This window comes from Pelophylax lessonae, assembly GCF_965119305.1.
Source record: "Pelophylax lessonae genome assembly, chromosome: 8".
In the NCBI taxonomy this organism is placed as follows: Eukaryota; Metazoa; Chordata; class Amphibia; order Anura; family Ranidae; genus Pelophylax; species Pelophylax lessonae.
The window spans coordinates 166,823,123-166,844,005 of record NC_138775.1 but is presented as its reverse complement, the minus strand read 5'-3'; the positions used below and the strand labels follow the sequence as shown (position 1 = coordinate 166,844,005).

General features: G+C 43.4%; 1 protein-coding gene across 1 annotated transcript in view; it reads left to right on the top strand.

Moving 5' to 3' along the window:
- NEK7 (NIMA related kinase 7) overlaps positions 1-19,777 on the top strand; it is a 243,809-nt gene extending 224,032 nt beyond the window's left edge. Inside the window, exons 7-8 of the mRNA XM_082264886.1 lie at positions 11,704-11,817; positions 19,594-19,777. Of these exons, the coding sequence (XP_082121012.1) occupies positions 11,704-11,817; positions 19,594-19,704 (225 nt within the window). The 3' untranslated portion in view covers positions 19,705-19,777. The remainder of the gene's footprint in view (positions 1-11,703; positions 11,818-19,593) is intronic.
- Positions 19,778-20,883: the final 1,106 nt, after the last annotated feature.

Genomic DNA, 20,883 nt, shown 5'->3' with positions numbered 1-20,883 from the left:
CACTATAGGTCCTTGGTGGCTTATGTGCTTCTGATGAGTGGCCAATCTTTAACTAGGTGGTGGATAAGCAACTTCAGCACCAATGTGGAAAATAGGAACACCTATCACCTGGCACAAATTTTTCTCTATGGACTTGAAGCATTGACTATTGACGAAGAAACACTGAGCACTTATATCTACTTTCTTTATAAACGATATTGGATGGTGCATGTAATATATATATATATATATATATATATATATATATATATATATATATATAGTACTTTATATCAATTGCTTTTTGCGCCATTTTTCTGTTTTTACAGCTTTGTTGCACTTTATATGCATACATCTCTATATATTGCACTCTAATCTATATGCCTTTTTGCACAACTAGCTACTGTTTGATGTTTTGTAAGCACCTTTGATTGAGCACCGATTGCACAGCACTTAAGCATCTACTCTAAATAGAGCATTATTTAATGTGTATATATAATATACCAATTTTTTTTTTTTTTTTTTTTTGCACCAACCAGTTCTTAGCACCTCATTGTTAAGGATTTTCATTTGCCATATGTTTACTAATCCGGTTCATTAGTAAAAGTGTGTGAACCAAATATTTATCAGACAGTCATCTGATATTCACAAGAGCACCCCAAAGTGATTATTTGACTTTACTGCTGACAGCTCCCAGGTTTTGTGGCCCTCTTGTTCCCCTGAACAGGCACCATTTGCGCAGAAAATATAACAAGTGTGAGAATTTGGGAGCATCGGGATGCTTTTATCACCGGTTGTGGAATAGCAACTCAAAGTACACAGAGCAAACCGGTGCAGGAATGCTGGACTGCACATATACTGGAACTCTGCAAGCTTTCTTGGGTTCTACAGGGCACATTGGTGTTTGGAATCCTGGAATCTCTCTTGGAGAGCACAGGTTTTGGAATGTTGAAAGCCACAGGAGAACATGCGGATTCACAGGAACAAGAGGCAAACTCTGTGGACACAGGGAGCTTTGCATGTAGTGTACTTACACATTGTTAGAACACCAAGCAGTACATGTGCTGGCCTTCGAAGACTGTGACTAGCAGCAGGTTGCCAAACTCTGTCTACATGCAGCCTGCCAATTTACATTTGTCTCATTACAAAACCTACATTCCTAATCACAAAAATGCTTCAGTGCATACTTTTTCAGTGGGACTGACATGATCACACTGACTTGGCCATCCTAAAATTCCTGTTTTACTTCTCTGTTTTGGTTTATTGCAGTGTTTCTGATGCAATATGAAATTTTAGTCCCTCATTGATTTTAACCACTTTCCCACTGGGCACTTAAACCCCCTTCCTAACCAGACCAATTTTCAGCTTTCAGCGCTCTCACATTTTGAATGACAATTACTCAGTCATGCAACACTGTCCCCATATGAAATTTACGTATTTTTTTTTTTTCACACAAACCGAGCTTTCTTTTGGTGGTATTTAATCATAATTGGGTTTTTTATTTTTTGCGCTATAAATGAAAAAAGACCGAAAATTTTGTAAAAAAAAAATGCATTTTTCTTCGTTTCGGTTTTAAATTTTGCAAATTTAGTCATTTTTCTTCATAAGTTTTGGCCAAAATTTATACTGCTACATATCCTTAGTACAAATAACCCAAATAAGTATACATTTTTTGGTCTTTGTGAAGGCTATAGAGCAGGGATCCTCAAACTACGGCCCTCCAGCTGTTGTGAAACTACACATCCCATGAGGCATTGCAAAACTCTTGACATTCACAGACATGACTAGGCATGATGGGAAATGTAGTTCCTGAACAACTGGAGGGCCAGTTTGAAGACCCCTGCTATAGAGTCTACAAGCTATGGTACCAATCATTGAAAATTGATCACACCTGATGTACTGATGGCCTATCTCATTTCTTGAGACCCTAACAAGTCAGGACAGTACAAATACCCCCCAAATGACCCCTTTTTGGAAAGTAGACATTCCAGAGTATTTAGTAAGGGGCATGGTGAGTTTTTTGAAGTTGTAATTTTTTCCCACAATTCTTTGCAAAATGAAGATTTTTTTTAAAAAATTTTTTTTTCACAAAATGGTCATATTACGAAGTTATTTCTCACACACAGTATAGACATACTTGCAACTACACCCCAAAATACATTCTGCTACTCCTCCTGAGTATGGCGATACCACATGTGTGAGACTTTTCCACAGCCTGACCACATACAGAGGCCCAACATCCAAGGAGCACCGTCAGGCGTTCTAGAAGCAAAAATTACACATATAATTTCCTGACAGCCTATCACACTTTTGAAGGACCTGGAGCAACTGGACAATGGAAACCCCCATACAATGACCCCATTTTGAAAAGAAACCACCCCAACACATGATCTAGGAGGCATAATGAGTCTTTTGAACATGTCACTTTTTTCCACAAATGTTTGGAAAATGTGAAAAGAAAACCAAAACGCTTTTTTTTTTTTACACAAAGTTGTCCATTTATAAGACATTTCTAACACATAGCATGTACATAGCAAAAAACGACACCCCAAAATACATTCTGCCAATCCTCCTGAGTATGACGATACCACATGTGTGACACTTTTCCACAGCCTGACCACATACAGAGGCCCAACAAGCAGGGAGCACCGTCATTTCCTGACTTCCCATTACAATTTTGTGAGGCACTAATAAGCATTGAAGTGGCACTGATGTGGCCCGGATTAGCACTGACTTGGCATGGATGTGGCACTGATGAGCACTGACATGGCATGGGTGTGGCACTGATGAGCACTGACGTGGGATGGATGAGGCACTGATGAGCACTGATGTGGCATGGATGTGGCATGGATGAGCACTGACGTGGCATGGATGAGGCACAGATGAGCACCCTGACATGGCATAGATGTGGCACAGATGAGCACTGACATGGCACGGATGTGGCGTGGATGAGCACTGACGTGGCACGGATGAGCACTGTCATGGCATTGATGTGGCACGGATGAGCACTGACGTGGCATGGATGTGGCACGGATGAGCACTGATGTGGCACTGATGAGCACTGATGTGGCACTGATGAGCACTGACGTGGCATGGATGTGGCACGGATGAGGCACTAATGAGCACTGACGTGGGATGGATGTGGCACTGATGAGGCATGGATTAGCCCTGACGTGGCATGGATGAGGCACAGATGAGCACCCTGACGTGGCATGGATGTGGCACAGATGAGCACTGACATGGCATGGATGTGGCATTGATGTGGCACTGACGTGACATGGATGAGCACTGACGTGGCATGGATATGGCAAGGATGAGCACTGACGTGGCATGGATGAGCACTGACATGGCACGGTTGAGCACTGACGTGGCATTGATGTGGAATGGATGAGCACTGACGTGGCATGGATGAGCATTGATGTGGCACGGATGACCACTGACGTGGCACGGATGACCACTGAAGTGGCATGGGTGTGGCAAGGATGAGCACTGACATGGCACGGATGAGCATGGATGAGCACTGAGGTGGCATGGGCAGGCACTGAGGTGGCATGGATGAGGTACTGAGGTGGCACGGATGAGGCACTGAGGTGGCATGGATGGGGCACAGATGGGTCGCAGAGGAGGCACTGATAGGGCGCAGAGGAGGCACTCATAGGGCACAGAGGAGGCACTGATCCAGGGCACAGATGAGGCAGAGGAGGCACTGATCCAGGGCACAGATGAGGCAGAGGAGGCACTGATCCAGGGCACAGATGAGGCAGAGGAGGCATGCAGCTGCAGTTTCTCTCCTCTCCTCGCACGCTGTACCGATTGCTGTGTACAGCGTGAGAGGAGAGAAATGAACCGGACATGCGCCGGTTTGTTGTGTGATCACTCCGTCATTGGACGGAGCGATCACGTGGTAAAGGACCGCTCTAATTGGCCCTTTACCGTGATGCGTCGGGTCCCCGGGACCCGGCGAGCACGGACACTCCCGTGTGCGCGCCCGATTCTCGGAGGACGTCCATGTACGCCCTCCCAGAACTAGACAACCGCGCTGTAGCCGTCTTTCGGCTATGGCCCGGTTGGAAAGTGGTTAAGCCACCCAGAGCCTTGCACCCCCTCCCCCCCCCCCTCACCCCAAGAAAAAATACACACACACTATGCTTATCAGTTTGGATCAGTTTGGTACAGTTTTTTCTTTACATTTTATTCTGTGTACCAAAATGTTCAATGTGTTTTTCTTTGTCCTAAGAATGTTCAGTTGTGAAATTGAACATCCAGGTGGTCTGGATTTTTTGTCTTGGACAGTGATTTTTCTTTGTTTAAATATTCAAATGATCGAACTGCAAAGACCCTTAAAAACAAATCATTAGGGGGAATTCCAGATACCCCAGGCATATGCACAGTGAAATGTAAGTGTTTTTAAATTGGTCTTTTATTATTTTCTATTATGTTATGTGGCTATTTCTTAAGATTGTTTTCTTCCACCAACTTCAGCTGTTAAGATATTTTGTTGGTATTTTAATTTGTGACATCTGTCACTTCTCTAATGTTTTAAGCTGAAGCTTAAAGTGGCTCATTTCTTGTATAAAGTTTTCTAAGCAGCTGGCACTATGTGCAAAGAGGCAGTGGGAACAAATGAATGTTAACATTTAATCTCTATCCACATGTATAAAAAGTGTAAGACACTTTATAAATATCATTAAGACTTAACTAACACTCAGTTAAAACTGTCATTCTTTACTTAACACCACTACTTTTATGTGTTGTCTGTGTTCCTTTATCTGTTTCTCCAGAGTGTTGTAATTATCTGCTGTATATAAGGCAAAGTCTGCTGCCAGGATTTTGTATTGCAGAGCTGTTTTTTAGGTTTTGCTTCAGCAAATTGTGGAGGATAGATGGATTTTTGGTTGTGGTCCTGTTACCAGTAAACCTTTTACATTTCAGTATGGTGTTCCTCCATATCGGTCTGCCCCCTTAATGTTTGTATAGGGAAACCAGTTCAGGTTTTGGCTCAGTAATATTACCATCACATTTTTGTTTGACGTAGAGACTTAAAATATACTTAAAGTGGCTGTAAACCCCTATTCATGAAATTTGACCCGGACACATCTATCTGTAGTTTTTACTTTTCTCTTCAAAGCCCTAAGTCCCCTGGCTTTCTCCTGCTCTGTTCCTATGTTATCAGCATAATAACTTCTGACATGTTCTCCGTCAACTGAGATTAAACCAGGCTGAAATTTGTGTTTGGGTGGATGCATAGAAATTGATTAGCAGACAGCTGGTCTATTCACAGCACAGCTCTGCATGATTCTTCCTTTTTCTGCCTATGTGGAGAGGGTGTGTGGACCTTTCCTCCAATCAGCTGTCTGTGTATGGCCAAATTTCCCTCCCACAGGTGAATCGGGAAGAGAAAATTCTAACTGGAAGTGTAGTTTCTAAACAGTCTAGAAAGCTGAAGACAGCACATATACAAGCAAAACGCATGTCACTTCACTGGGTATATGAGTATTTACATCCACTTTAAAATAGAAATCTACAGCTATCAATCTTAGTTCCTGCATGTGGCCACTTCACTTCTTAGTAGGTCTTTTTGCGCCATAAACAAAAAAAGTTTTTGCGATGAAATCTATCCAATAAAATTTTTTAAAACCCATTTCTTCATAAATTTAAGCCAATATGTATTCTGCTACATGTTTTTTGGTAAAAAAAAAAAAAATCCCGGTATATTGATTGGTTTACGTGAATGTTACAGCCTCTACAAGCTATGGTATATAATTATGTATTTCTTTCATTCTAGTAATGGCGGTGATCAGTGACTTATAGTGGGATTGCGATATTGTGGTGGAAAATCGGACACTGACACTAATACAGTGATAAGTGTTTCAAAAATATACACGGTCACTGTACTAATGACACTGGCTGGGAATGGGTTAAACATCCTGGGCGATCAAACGGTTAACTATGTGCCTAGCCAGTGTTTTTGTGTACTGCATGTGCTGCTTTTACTAAGGGAAGAGATGGGATTCCAATCCCAGGAACACACAATCCATATCCGCCCTCTCAACACCCCCCCCCCCCCGCCCCTTCTTTCTTACCTGAGCCCTAACTTGATCATATGCTGTCTATCTGTAGCGGCTCTCTCCACTCCTACAGGATATGCTCAGTCAAATCCTGTGACAAGGGGGTGGGGCTGAGCTGTGCTGTTTGTTTATGGACGCAGGCAACACTGCTTGGGATCAAGTCTGCAGGTGTGCCACAATACAAAGCAGCTTCCTGTGGTGGCTTACAGAGGAGAGGAGGGTTAGCCAGGGTTGCCGACGTGGCACTCCAGAAGTTGAGGATTGGGCCGCTATGTGCAATTCTTTTGGCAGGTAGGTATAACATGTATGTTTAAAAAAAAAAAATCTTCTTTACAACTGTTTTAATTTTTAGACATCCGGTGCTATTGGATATATGGTTTTAATTATGACTCTGAGGGGAATATCCTGTATTGATATGGCAATGTCCTTATGTTTTTTTCTAGCCCTGATGAAGGGGTATTTTTGGACCCCTGAAACACATTGGAAAGTCTTTGCATTGTTCACCTGACTTTTCCACTTTCCTCAGCAATAAACACCTGACAGATTCCTAACTCTTTCCCTCTCTCAAAAAAAACTGTCACCACCAGTGTCCCCTTTTTATAAAACTCCTTATTTCTTTTACTGTTGACACATTAGAAAGATAGGAAAAAGCTCTCCAGCGGAAAGCAGACCTCCATAGAATGCAAATTTAAAGTGGTTGTAAAGTCCATTTTCATTTTTTTTATAAAATATGCAATGGTATTGCAAAGACCGGTCCCTTACCTCCTCTTCTGGAGTCCCCCACCGGCGTTGTCCACTCCTCCTCTTACTGTGTGCTACCATAGCAAACCGTATGCTATGGGGGCACACATGTGGGCATGCTCCAGAGCCAGGCTGTGTGTATCTATAGACAGCCACAACTTTCCTCACAGGATTTGGCTAACAGTGTAGCCCATTAGAGCAGGAAAAGGGGAGAGAAGAACTGCCGCTGGGCACATCGCTGGGTTGATAGAGTAATTGATTTTGGAGAGGGGGCGTAGAGGGTTCAGAAGAAACAGTGGAAGGCTTTTACTTTAATGTTCCACTTTGTTGAGGGGGAGAGAGAAAAAATTTGGTGTTCCACTTTAGAGTTGACTAAGGGTCACATATTGACTTACCGTATATACTCGAGTATAAGCCGACCCGAGTATAAGCTGTGGGCATGGTACAGGAGACAATGCTGTGGGCATGGTACAAGAGAATGCGGGGCTGCAGGCATTATACAGATGTACCATGCCTGCAGCACTACATCCCTTGTAGTATGTCCGCAGCCCCGCATAATGGCAGGTAGTGCGGCTGTGTTTCGCTTACCTGTTCCAGAAGCGCTTTAATTTTAAAAATGGCGCTGACGCGTCATTGCGCATGCGCCGCCACCACTCGGGAAAGCTTGTATACGTTTGGCTATTCCCGGGAATAGCTGAACGTATAAGAGCTTTCCTGAGCGGCGGCGCATGCGCAATGACGCGGCTGCGCCATTTTTAAAAATAAAGCGCTTCCTGCACGTCGGGCTGGCCGGGGATTTTTTTTTTTTTTTTTTGACTCGAGTATAAGCCGAGGGGGGCGTTTTCAGCACAAAAAATGTGCTGAAAATCTCGGCTTATACTCGAGTATATACGGTAAGTCCACTGCTGCCTGCAACTACCCTCTTACAAAAAAAAGGACAAAAATACCAGTCATTAGATGGATATGACTGTATGTTTTAGATGGCCCCAAATATTGGATTCATTTCCACTTCTGCTCTGTGTGAGGGATTGATGGGCTACACAGACAGATGTGATTAGTCAGTGCCACTGCATCACAATGAGGCCCCACAGAAGAACTAAAGTGAGCAGATGGGAAATATTTTAGTAATCTAAGTGGCTTGGCTTTTTTTTTGTTTTTTGTTTTTTTATCAGGTCAGCAGCTTAGACCAGTATATCGAAGGACAACATTTGGCTTAGGTTTCATTTTATTGAATTTTCTGTGCCATTATTTCACCACTGTAATATCTCTTATGTCATTGACCGGTACAGCGCCTCTTCTTTCTTGAGTTCATAGCGCCACCTACAGGAGTAAGACACTAGGCAGAAAAAAAACACAGCGCTCCCGATGGGCCATCCTAGATAGGTGCATTAGTGTGGGGTTGGGTACCTTTTTTTTCCCCTTAGTCCCCCCATGCTTCAGCTTTGTTTTGGGTTCTAGCTTTGGAGACCATGTGCTCATTGTGCCTGTGCAGGCCACCTTGCTGGTTGTCTTATCTTATGGCAGACGGCCCCCTGGCCTTGGCAGAGAAGGTCTTCTGATGTTGGGGTAGCTTCCACCCTTTCTTCCCTGGTCCCTAATGCCGCGCTCTGTTCCCTGCACCTGCGGGTCAGACTGGTTAACCATGCGTGATATTAGTGGTCCTGCAGGAATGCTGTGGGTAGTACTTGGCATGTGGCCAGGTTGGCAGCTGCTAAATTGCTAGTGGTCTGCTGCTATTGGGAAAGCACAGGAGGTGGATTGGGGTTTACCCAGTCCTACTTGTCACACGTCTGCTGACGGCGCCCTGTACCTTAACTGGAGACTGCATACCCTATCCCCTGCTTCTGCTGTTGATTTACAGGCTGATTTGTGGTTGGCAGATGGTGTCTGGGGCATTGTGCTGGCACCCAGTTGATCTTGCGCAGCTACTTCCTCCTAGTGAGGGAAACATTGTGACCCCCCTTCCTTCTGTGTCCCTGTGGATTCTGCTGCTGTGCATACTTAGAAGCTGGTGTCCGCACACATTACCCCTGTGTAGCAGACATTGCAGATTGAGGGTACCGCTGGAGCTGGCAAGATGGCGAATGTCCCCTTTGGCACGTTCTGCCAAGATTTTTTCCTACCCTGCCTAATTTGATAGATTTGTAGGAAATGATCACTGGTTACACATGGCTCCTACATTCAGGACACTGGGTAAGGACAGGTTTCCCAGGTCTCACGTGGAGTTTGCAGGCCACCTAGTCCTGGGCCACCAGTGCACTGTGGTGCATCCATGGATGTGGCTTTCTTGCTTTCCAAGCTCTGTCTTCTCAGTAGTGCTTTTCCACATTCTGTAGCTTCAGTGTTGGGTTGCCACCCGGGAGAGCATTTTCAGGAGCCTTATGGGTGGCAGTGTGCCTGTCTTCTGTACTTTGGGAAGAAGCCCAGCACATCTGGCAGGGCCCTTCTCTTCTGCATACGTGGCTTTTTTGTTCCCCAAGTTGATCAGACAAGGGCTCCACTCCTTTCAGGCTTCTCCAGGGGGCTCTTAATGCACTTGGTCTCACAAGCCCGCTTGGCCCATGGACATGCCCTCGGCAGAAAAGGTTTGCCCCTATACGACTCTATGGTGTTGGGTTGCTTCCGTTGGTTTTCAGCCTTGGGAACCCTTATGCTTTCGATAGTGGGTTGTGAACTAGTCCTGCCTGGCTATGAACTAAATTTTGTGCATATCCACCAGACAAGTTCCTTTTTTGACGGCTCTCCCTTCCTCATTTGTAGGCTTTTTATGGGGCAATGCAGGATTTTCCCCTCCAAGGACCGGAACCAGGGGGGTTTCAGGGGGTTACACTCCATCCGCTTTATGGTTCTTCTGAAGGAAGTGGAATTCATGCCATCCTGGACCTCAGGCCCTAAATTGCTTTTTTGTGGGTGGAGAATTTAATTATGGTTTTATACATTCAGTGGTGGCCTCCCTTCATCAGGGAGATTTCTTGGCATCCACAGAAATCCAGGATGTGTACCTCCACACCCTTCTCTGTGCCAGCCACCAACATCTGCAATTGGAGAGACTAATTTCAGGATTGTGTCCCCCCCATCAGTCTGGACTCTTTGGGTATTTACAAGATGCTGGCTCTGTTCCTGGCTTTGCTGGAACAACGAAGGATTGCCATGATTGCTTATCTGGCCGATCTTCTCCAAGTTAGGAAGTCTTTTTTTTTTTTTTTTGGTGGTGGTCATTATGGATGCCAGCCTGTTCAATTGGTTAGAAGTCTTGGGGCCAAGGTCGGCTGAAAGCCGCTGGCTGCTGGAGGAGACTCAACTACTGATCCATGTCCTGGAGCTTCGGGTCATTAGACCATGGCTAGAACAGTAGAAAGAGCTTCTTCGGGGGGCACTCTGTCAAGTTTTGTTTTAACAATGCCTAATGGTCTATGTCGACCATTAGGGTGGCACAGGGAGTGTGGAAGCTTTCAGAATTCTTCAGTGGGCAGAACTGCTTGTACGTTCTAAGCATGGGAAACTGGCAGGCAGATTACCAGTTGTCAGGTGCTGTATCAGGGAAAATGGTCTCCAGTGTTTCTACAACTCGATTACACGATTTTTGCAAAAGTGAGGGATCGTCTGACTGATGCGACAGACCCTCTGGTGGAGCCATGGAGCCCCTATCGTCATTCCCCTTCTCTTATCTTCTCCCTTGTCTGCTGTGCTGGATAGAGACCAAAGGAATTCTAGTCCATCAGGTGGTCCCGAATTAATCTCGTTGAGCCTGATACGCTGGCATGGTGCAGCTGGTAGCAGGAGCTCCCTGGTAGTTGCTTCTAAGGGAAGATCCTATATCCCAAGGGGGATATGGTGGTAGCTTGTCCATGCCTGTCCTTACCTCCAAAGGTGGTATCTGCTCTTCATCTGAATGAGGGCATTGTCCTACCTTCACTGTATCCACATTCTTTGCACCCTAATGGGATTGCGCTGCACTCCTTGGACTTTGGATGTGGTCTGGGAGGTTTATGTATGCCTGCCTGCTTCGTCTTCCTTCCAGAGGGTATAGACGGGCCATGAATAGGCCTGGGTACCTTCTCTGCCACCATTTATCGATGGATCCAGCAGACAGTAGTTCCGGTTTATGCTATTAGAGTTTGACTTCTCCCTTCCCAGTTACTGCTGACTCTACCAGGGCAAGTAGTGGCTCTTGGGCTTTCCTACATCAGGCATTTGTGTCCCATGTTTGCAAGACAGCTACCTGGTCGTCTGTGCATACCATTCCCAAATTTTTACAAGGTTACTGTTTTTGCATTTTTGGATGCTTGTGTGGCCCGCAGGGGTTTGAAGACTATTGTTTTGAGGTGCGTTTTTTTTCCCCCCATGCAGGGGTTTCTTTGGGTGGTTACCTGTTGGCTCCTATTTTTGTTTCCCACCTCTCGTTGAGGCACTGCTCCGGGACGTCCATATGGTCAAGAATGAAGAGATGCTGTGTCCGTCAATGAACGTAGGAAAAAACAGGATTTTTTTGTTACTCACTGCAAAATCTGTTTGAGTTCATTGATGGACACAGCACTCACCCTTTATTTGGGCTCTTTTCTTGTACTGCTTTGTGACAAATTGGCTTGCCTATACCAGAGATAGGGTTTATACCAGCTAGCACTGTCCACAGACGGTGCTGTTTTTTTTTTTGTTCTTTTTTTTGGGGGGGGGGGGGGGTTTAGCCTAGTGTGCTACTTGTGTAGGTGGTGCTATAAACCCTTTGGACAAGAATGAAGAGATGTTTTGTCCATCAATGAACTCCGAGAAAGGTGTTTTACGGTGAGTAAAAAAACAATCCCATTTATTTTGCGATTACTTATCCTGCAGTATTACTCGACCTGCTAGGCGAAAAAAAAAATTAAGTTTGACATTTAACCGTATGTTACCTGATTCAGAATTTTTTTAATTTCAGATGGCAGCACTACAAAGTCCATTTTATGGAGACAAGATGAACCTGTACTCTTTGTGTAAGAAGATAGAGCAGTGCGACTATCCGCCATTGCCATCTGATCACTATTCTGAGGAGGTATGATGTTTGTTCTTTATAGGGCCATTTATCAAAGAGACCAATTTGTGATTACATTCTAGTGGTTGAAATGAGATTTTTACCCATGAGTCATCTTCTAGTGAAATTTTAAATCATTGGACAGTACTCTAATTTTTGGAATTTTGTTCCAAGGGTTTTTTTTTCTTTTTTTTAATACATGTTTGGACACCTTTATAGTGAACCTTTTGAGAATAGATTTTTGGGTACTAATGCTGACTTATTTTGAAGTGTACAGGCTCAATGGCTGTCATGCTGCCCATGAAATATAAACATTTTGACTTTTGTTGTTGAAGATGCCTTTTTCCCACATGACAGATGGTGGTGAAGCCTGTATTAGAATGACAGCCTAGGAACATGCATCTTTAAAAACAAGCCAGCAGTGGCAAAATATTTATAGACCTTTCTTTTATACTCTTCAAATATGAGGGGAGGTGGCATACATCTGGCTTGGTTTACTAAAGTTTTAAGTGTTAATTTGTGTATCCCAGAAATTCTTTCATATGCAATGTATTTGAAGAAAAAGAAATAGAGCTGCTGCCTCACTGCATGTGCATTTCACTGTTCCTCAATTCCAAGCTCTTGCTTTTTTACTTTTTTGCATTACCGTTGCTCAATGTTTACTTTTTTTAACCACAATAGTCTTTGCTTTATAATTATTCAATATTAATACTTGAAAGGTTGGTTCACCTTTTCAGAAAAAATGAAAAGGTGAACTAATGCCGTATACCCTCAAACCAACCCCCCTTGTTCCCTGATTTACTTCTGTGGTTGATAAGCGGTCAGTAACCACACAGCCAGTGCAACAGTCACAAAAGGCCTACAGAAAGGAGAGAAGAGCAGAGAATTCATATCCTGGCCTGCTACACTAGCTGTGTGGACACTGACAGCTCATCATCTATGAAGGTACAGCAGGGAGTGTGGGGGGGGGGGGGGGGTGTTGAGAGTGTGTGGTTCACTTTTTTATTTTTTCTGAAACTTTAAAGTTTGTTTCATTTCCTAAAGTTATTCTTTAACCACTTGCCTACTGGGCACTTAAACCTCCTTTCTGCCCATGCCAATTTTCAGCACTGTTACGCTTTGAATGGTCATGCAACACTGTACCCAAATGAAATTTTATCATTTTTGCACAAATAGAGCTTTCTTTTGGTGGCGTTTGATCACTACTGTGGTTTTTATTTTTTGCTAAACAAACAAAAATAGACCGAAAATTAAAAAAAAAAGTTTTCATCGTTTGTTATAAAATTTTGCAAACTAGTATCTTTTCTCCATCATTGGTGGGCCCTGATAGGCTACACTGATAGGGCGGCATCTATAGGCAGCACTGGTGGGCATTGATAGGTGGCACTGGCTCTCTGTGTGCGGGACCGATGTCCCTCTGACAGAAGCCGGTGATGGGCTTTTTTTTCTTGCCTCACGCTTTCAGTGTGAGGGGGGCGCGCGATTACCGGCTCTGTTTACATCACATGATCAGCTGTCATTGGCTGGCAGCTGATCACGTGGTAAGGGGCCGCGATCCACCCCTTACTCATATCTGTGATCAGCCAAGTCTTGTGGACAAGGGGCGAGCAGGCAGCTCATGCACGGGAGGATGTACATGGACCACCCTCCCAGCAATTTAGGCCTGCACTGTAGCCGTCTTTGGGATATAGCGCAGGCAGGAAGAACTTCAAGCCCAAATTTACTCAAAAAGTGTCTTTAACCACTTGCCTACAGTGCACTTTCACCCCCTTCCTGCCCAGACCAATTTTCAGCGCTCTCACACTTTGAATGACAATTACTCAGTCATGCAACACTGTACCCATAAAAAAATGGTGTCCTTTTCTTCACACAAATAGAGCTTTCTTTTGATGGTATTTAATCACTACTGGGTTTTTTATTTTTTGTGCTGTAAATAAAAAAAGACTGAAAATATTGTGAAAAAACGCATTTTTCTTTTGTTTCTGTCATAAAATTTTGCAAATTAGTAATTTTTCTTCACAAATTTTGGCCAAAATTTATACTGCTACTTATCTTTGGTAAAAATAACCCAAATAAGTTTATATTATTTGGTCTTTGTGAAAGTTATAGAGTCCACAAGCTATGGTGCTATTCATTGAAAATTCATCACACTTGATCACACCTGATGTACTGAAGGCCTATCTCATTTCTTGAGACACTAAAAAGTCAGGAAAGTACAAATACCCCCCAAATGACCCCTTTTTGGAAAGTAGACATTCCAAGGTATTTAATAAGGGGCATGGTGAGTTTTTTGAAGTTGTAATTTTTTCCCACAATTCTTTGCAAAATGAAGATTTTTTCTTTACAAATTGACGTATTAACAGGTTATTTCTCTCACACAGCATATGTATACTTGGAACTACACCCCAAAACACATTCTACTACTCCTCCTGAGTATGGCGATGCCACATGTGTGAGACTTTTTCACAGCCTGGCCACATACAGAGGCCTAACATCCAAGTAGCACCGTCCGGCATTCTAGGAGCATAAATTACACATATAATTTCCTGACAACCTATCGCATTTTTGAAGGCCCTGGAGCACCAGGACAATGGAAACCCCCATAAAATGACCCCATTTTGGAAAGCAAACACCCCAACGTATAATTTTTGAGGCATAATGAGTCTTTTTAACGTGTCATTTTTTTCCACAAGTTTTTGGAAACTGTGGAAAGAAAATGAAAATGCATTTTTTTTACACAAAGTTATCCATTTATGAAATATTTCCAACACATAGCATGTACATATCAAAAATTGCACCCCAAAATACATTCTGCTATTCCTGCTGAGTATGGCGATACCACATGTGTAACACTTTTACACAGTCTAACCACATACAGAGGCCTAACATCCAAGTAGCACTTTACACAAAGTTGTCCATTTATCCACTTTTAAGACTGGGCCTATTTTTGACACTTGGTGTTTACAAGCTAAAATCTTTTTTTTTTGCTAGAAAACTACTTGGAACCCCCAAACATTATATATTTTTTTTTAGCAGAGACCCTAGAGAATAAAATGGAGATCGTTGCAATATTTTTTATCACACCATATTTGCGCAGCAGTCTTCCAAATGCAATTTTTTTAAAAAATATTCACTTTTTTTAATTAAAATATAAGAAAACAGTAAATTTAGCCCAATTTTTTTTCCATAATGTGAAACATAATGTTACGCCGAGTAATTAGATACCCAACATGTCATGCTTCAAAATTGCGCACGCTCACGGAATGGCGCCAAACATTGGTACTTAAAAATCCCCATAGACAACATTTTAAAAATTTCTACAGGTTACTAGCTTAGAGTTACAGAGGAAGTCTAGGGCTCAAATTATTGCTCTCGCTCTAACGATCGCGGCGATACCTCACGTGTGGTTTGAACACAGTTTACATATGTGGGCGGGACTTGCGCATGCAGTCGCTTCTGCGCGCGAGCTAACGGGGACAGGGCGCTTTAATTTTTTTTTTTTTTTTCCTATTTATTTTATTTATTATTTTTTTTATTTTACACAGTTTAAAAAAAAAAAAAACGTTTTGATCATTTTTATTCCTATTACAAGGAATGTAAACATCCCTTGTAATAGAAATAGGCATGACAGCTCCTCTTTATTGTGAGATCTGGGGTCAAAAAGACCTCACACCTCAAAACTACACTAAAAAAGAAAAAAAAAATTGTTGAAAAAAAAAAAGCGGCCCTTTAAACCGGTTGCTAGGCAACGACTTTTGACATAGCTCCAGTCCTCCAAAACCATAGAGTCGAGTGAGGGCCATCTTGCCCTCACTCGACTTCCTGTCTCTGAGGATCCGGGGGCTGGATAGTTTTCCCCGCTGCCGGCGGGTCCGGTAAGCTGGGAAAACGTCTGGGACGCGGCGGGAGGGGGGCACCTCTTCCCCTGCACCGTAAGGGTAATTCCGCAGCGAATCCGCCACTGGGACCACCCTTATCTGAAAGCCAACCGCCCGCCGTTTAAAAGAAATCCGGGGTTATGGCAGCTATCTGCTGCCATAACCCCAGTATTTAGCTTTTAATGGCTGACATATATAGTCGTTAGGCGGTCGGTAAGTGGTTGCATGTATATAGCAAAAATTGCACCCCAAAATACATTGTATAAAGGAAAGTGTACAGGAATAGTCCGAGTCCATTTCCGATCCGCTACTATTAGCAATTTCAAATTCCGAATCGGATTCGGATACTGATGAGAGCTCCCCGATGCTCTCATCAGTCATGGAGAGGACCTGAAGGGCCTCCTCGCTGCTGTACATCCTTTTTGACATGCTGGCTGTGATGGGCTGTGCGACGGGTGACGGTTGACTGCGGATGATCACTGATGGGTGGCAGGTGACTGATAGGTGGCAGGTGACGATGACTGATGGGTTGACAGGTGACGATGACTGATGGGTTGACAGGTGACGATGACTGATGGGTTGACAGGTGACGATGACTGATGGGTTGACAGGTGACGATGACTGATGGGGTGACAGGTGACGATGACTGATGGGGTGACAGGTGACGATGACTGATGGGGTGACAGGTGACGATCACTGATGGGGTGACAGGCGACGATCACTGATGGGGTGACAGGTGACGATGACTGGGGTGACAGGTGATGATCACTGATGGGGTGACGGTGATTGATCGGGTGACAGGTGACGGGCGATGGTCACCGATGGGTGACAGGTGACGGGCGATGGTGCACGGCGGTACTGATGGCAGTCTCTGGTGACCGGTGAACTTTAGGCTACGTTCACATGTGAGCGTAGCGATCATGGGCAGAATCACTGTGATTCTGCCCGCGATCCGGAAATCATTGCAAATCGCGGGGCGCCTGTGCGTTGCCCGTGATTTGCAATAGCACCCTAAACGCTGTCCGATGTTGCCGCGATTTCCGCCTGCTGAATCGTGGTAACATCGCCCAAACAACGCATGACGCCTCAAAGAAACTCTTGTACCTTTTTTGGGCGTCATGCGTTGTTTGCGCGATGTTACCGCGATTCGGCAGGCGGAAATCGCGGCAACATCGCACAGCGTTTGGGGTGCTATTGCAAATCACTGGCAACGCACAGGCGCCCCGCGATTTGCAATGATTTCCGGATCGCGGGCAGAATCGCTGTGATTCTGCCCGCGATTGCTATGCTCACATGTGAACGTTATGGGTGTCAATTTCTGGGCACTGATGAGGTGACTGTTGGGTGACAGGTGCAATTGGGGGGGGGCTGAGGACTGTGTGGGGACAAGTTTATTTGTGTGCTTTTACATTGACAGGTGTATAGAGCAGTAACTCACTGTTTCTGGCTCTGCTCTCCTCACACTGGAAACTGTGTGAGGGGAGAAGAGCTAGTAACATTGAGTTACTGCTCTGTGTTTACATTTTGTGATCAGCTGTGAATGGATTCACAGCCGATCACATAGTAAACAGTCACTGTCAGTGACTGTTTACTACTGCCGGTGACTAGCTGTGTTCCTAGGGAACACAGAGCCACCGACATGACCGCGCTGCGCGCTCCCGATCGCGCATGCGCGGTCATCTTCTGGGCTCCTCTATTGTGATCGGCTGTGTCATTGGAACACAGCCGATCACGTGGGAAACAGCCATGGCCATTGGCTGTTTCCCCCCTGCTGGTGACTGGCTGTGTCCCGGGGACACACCGGCAGTGCAGGGCGGCGCGCACACGATCGCGCGCCTGCCCTGCCTGAATGGGCCGCCGTCATGACGGAACAATGGTCGCACCGCTCCGCCGTAATATGACGGCGGGCGGGCGGCAACTGGTTAAAAAACCAGCACAAGGGATGTTAGTCAGTGTGATATGTCCCTTGTGCTGCTGGCTGCAGGTTTAGTTGCCATATTCTGTCTCCCCATATCCCCACCCCTGCAGTCTTCTTGTGCCACGGTGGGGCTGAGGGACCATTCATATGCAATCATCAAGAGTGTCGACTATGCTTGGCTGTTCTGCCCTTTTCCATTCACAAAAGCTGTACCTATAGCTTTTAGGAATAAAGCAAGATCTATGAAAAGAGGACAAGCGGCTGAATAAAAGGTCAGCAGATTAGTATGGAGTATGTATTAGATAATGCACATTTTAAGTAATTAAAAATGTTAAGTTGATAGTAAAAAAAAGGTGGTGTACTTACATTTATCCAAACACTTCATTATAAGAAATATACAGAGCTGAGTGAGTCGCTAGAGCCCTTTACATTTTCCCACACCTGGAGGATAGTACACTCAAATTAATTTGTCTGCCACAGACCTAACCTCAGATACTAGGACCTATGTTGGTTAGACACAAGTTGAGTTATCAGAATGTTTGAAATAGTACTAAACCCACACAAACATGCAAATCCCATGGAGATTGCCGAGATAGTGGGAATTTAACCTAGAGCCTTGGTGCAACACTGTGATGTCATTTAGCAAGCTTCATATCTTATGCTTATACAAAAGCTGCAAACTATTTTTATACACATTCTCTGTTACTAAGCAGTGCAGACAAAGCCATGGGAGGAAAAAAAAAATTCCAAACCAATAAATTAATAATCAGGAAAGTTTGAAATGTGTGGTGTCAGGTTTCCATGTTCCAATTGGGATGAATTTCCAACTTGTTTTCCTATATTTGTTACTTATAATATCTATCTTTAAATTCAATATGAGACCAGCATACAATAAAATCCCTATGCAGTGTATTAACAGTGCTTAAACACTTTTACTAATATCTAGACTGGCAGATTAATTGTTTTTGGTTATGGTTTCTGTATAAAGACACATTCATATTACCTGATGATTGATAGTGGTCTCTCAGTAAGAAGGCCATGTGTGTAGTGCTTGCTCCATTCTTTCCATATACAGTAATACACAATAATAGTATGAGTGTCAGGGGCAGCCTTTTGTTCTGCCACTCATACTGTCTCCTCCTTCCCTTTCCCCTCTTCTCACTCTCCCCCTCTCTTGCTCTTCCAGTGTGCACATGAATATTTCACATATCTGCATCCTCATCGCCTATTCTCCTTGACTAATTTTCAGACTGTCCGCATTTGCATTTCACATGGTAGCTTATTAGGAAGGTACAGGGATGCTCCAGGATGGCAGTTGCCATGACGACCTGCTGGAGGATTATAATGAGGGTACCACTCAGCGGAGCGGATGTGCCGATCCTGCCTGCAGGGCTGCGATTCTGCAGCGAAGTGTGAATCCGGAGTCACAGCCCAGGGGCATGAATCAAAAAAAAACTATGCCCCACAGAGGATCTCCCAGTTAGAGAGACAGATACATTTTTGTAACATTTCCAGTTTCTACTTAAAAGCTCCAACCTGAAAAGCATTACCTTAAGTTAACTCCTTCACTACTAATGCATAAATGATTTAGCTTTTCATAGGAAAGGTAGTAGTGGCCAGAGCAGCACCAGATGACATGCTGTCAAAAAAATACATTTCTAAAACATAACCAAGTAAAACCTGTGTTGCATGTTCTGTGCTAAATCATGTCTGTTTTCATTTATTTTTAATACTTGAATGTTACAATATAAACACACAAGTTTAGCCATTGATACACATTTACCTAAAATGTTATAGACCTGTTTTCCATAGCAGTTAATCCTATTATAGCATGAAAAGAAACCATATTTTTGCATTCTTTGTTATGGATAACAGCTCCACTATTGCTCCAGTTTTCATAAATCGGTCACCTTGTTATAACTTATAACTCTGTTGATTGACTATTACACGTTTTATGTGAATATGCAGCTAACCAATTCTCTTCCTTTCTTTCTCTTAAAGTTACGTATGCTGGTGAACAATTGTATAAATCCAGACCCTGAGAAGAGACCGGATGTTACCTATGTGTATGAGGTTGCAAAGCGTATGCACGCCCTGACTGCCAGCAGCTAGATTACAGTTCTTATCAGGACACTCTGACCCATCGTCCTCCATTTTCAAGATTTTTCAGGCCATACATACTGTTGAAGGAGGGAAAAGTTTTAGAACTTAATAGTTGCGTAAAGGGTATTTGGGGCATTTCCAAACCCTTTATCTACAAGTTCTAGGATGATAAGCAGAGTTTTTTCAAATGTTAAGCTTTGGGGAATTTTTAAATAAAGGCACCATTTTTTTTATTTGCACTGTAGGAAGTTGCCCTCATTCTGCAGCCAGGTTTAGGCCAGGTTAACAGCATGTTTACTATAGACTGTAATTGAGCACCTTAAACTCTTACAATGCCTTATACGTCTCTTGTGCTCTTTAGCTATAGTTTAAAAACAGAAATACCTATGCTATTACTTGCAAGTTGTGCCTGTTAATCTAATCTGTGCCTTCCTAAGTTTCACAGGGCATGGTTCTAAACAGTAATGGAAAGGTACAATGTCTTTTCCATGTAAATATGGTCAGTCTTTGGCACATCACATGGAATAGGATTGGCGTGCTAATTTGGAGGTTGGTCAATACCATCTTTAACTCAAGTCCTTGTGCTACCAGGCTGCTTATTTGCTTTTTTTGATGATGAAAGAGAAATATTGTGCCTTTTAAATATTGAAACTATAGTGCATGGTAATGCTTTGTTTTGCCTTTTTTCTTTCAAATATATTTAGTTCCTATTTATAAAATAAATTACCTGTTATGATGTATTCCACAGTAACAGTAAACTAATTTGCGAAGTCAGGTTCCTGTGACATGAATTTGTTTATGTACAAATTAAATGCTATATGTTGTACATCTCTTACGTGAGACAATCACCCTGCTGACAAGTCCTGGCCTCTGCTTCTGTGTACTGGCTACCCATTTTACTTTCTGAACTGTTAACTGCTTCTATTTTAATACATAACTCATAGGACCAAAACCAACAATTGGCTGGAATATTTTACCAGTACATAATTTATGTATTCATTTGTTTGGCCAGTAAAATAGTTTCTTAGATAAATATTGGGAGCTCTAGTACATTATAGTTCACACACTTTTTTTTTTGCTATGCAATTGTAGTACTGTTTTTTTTTTTTTTTTTAATAAGGCCACATGCAGTTTGTTCAAATATTTTATTTTTGATAGATTTTATGCTGGAATGCCCAAGGGGAATAA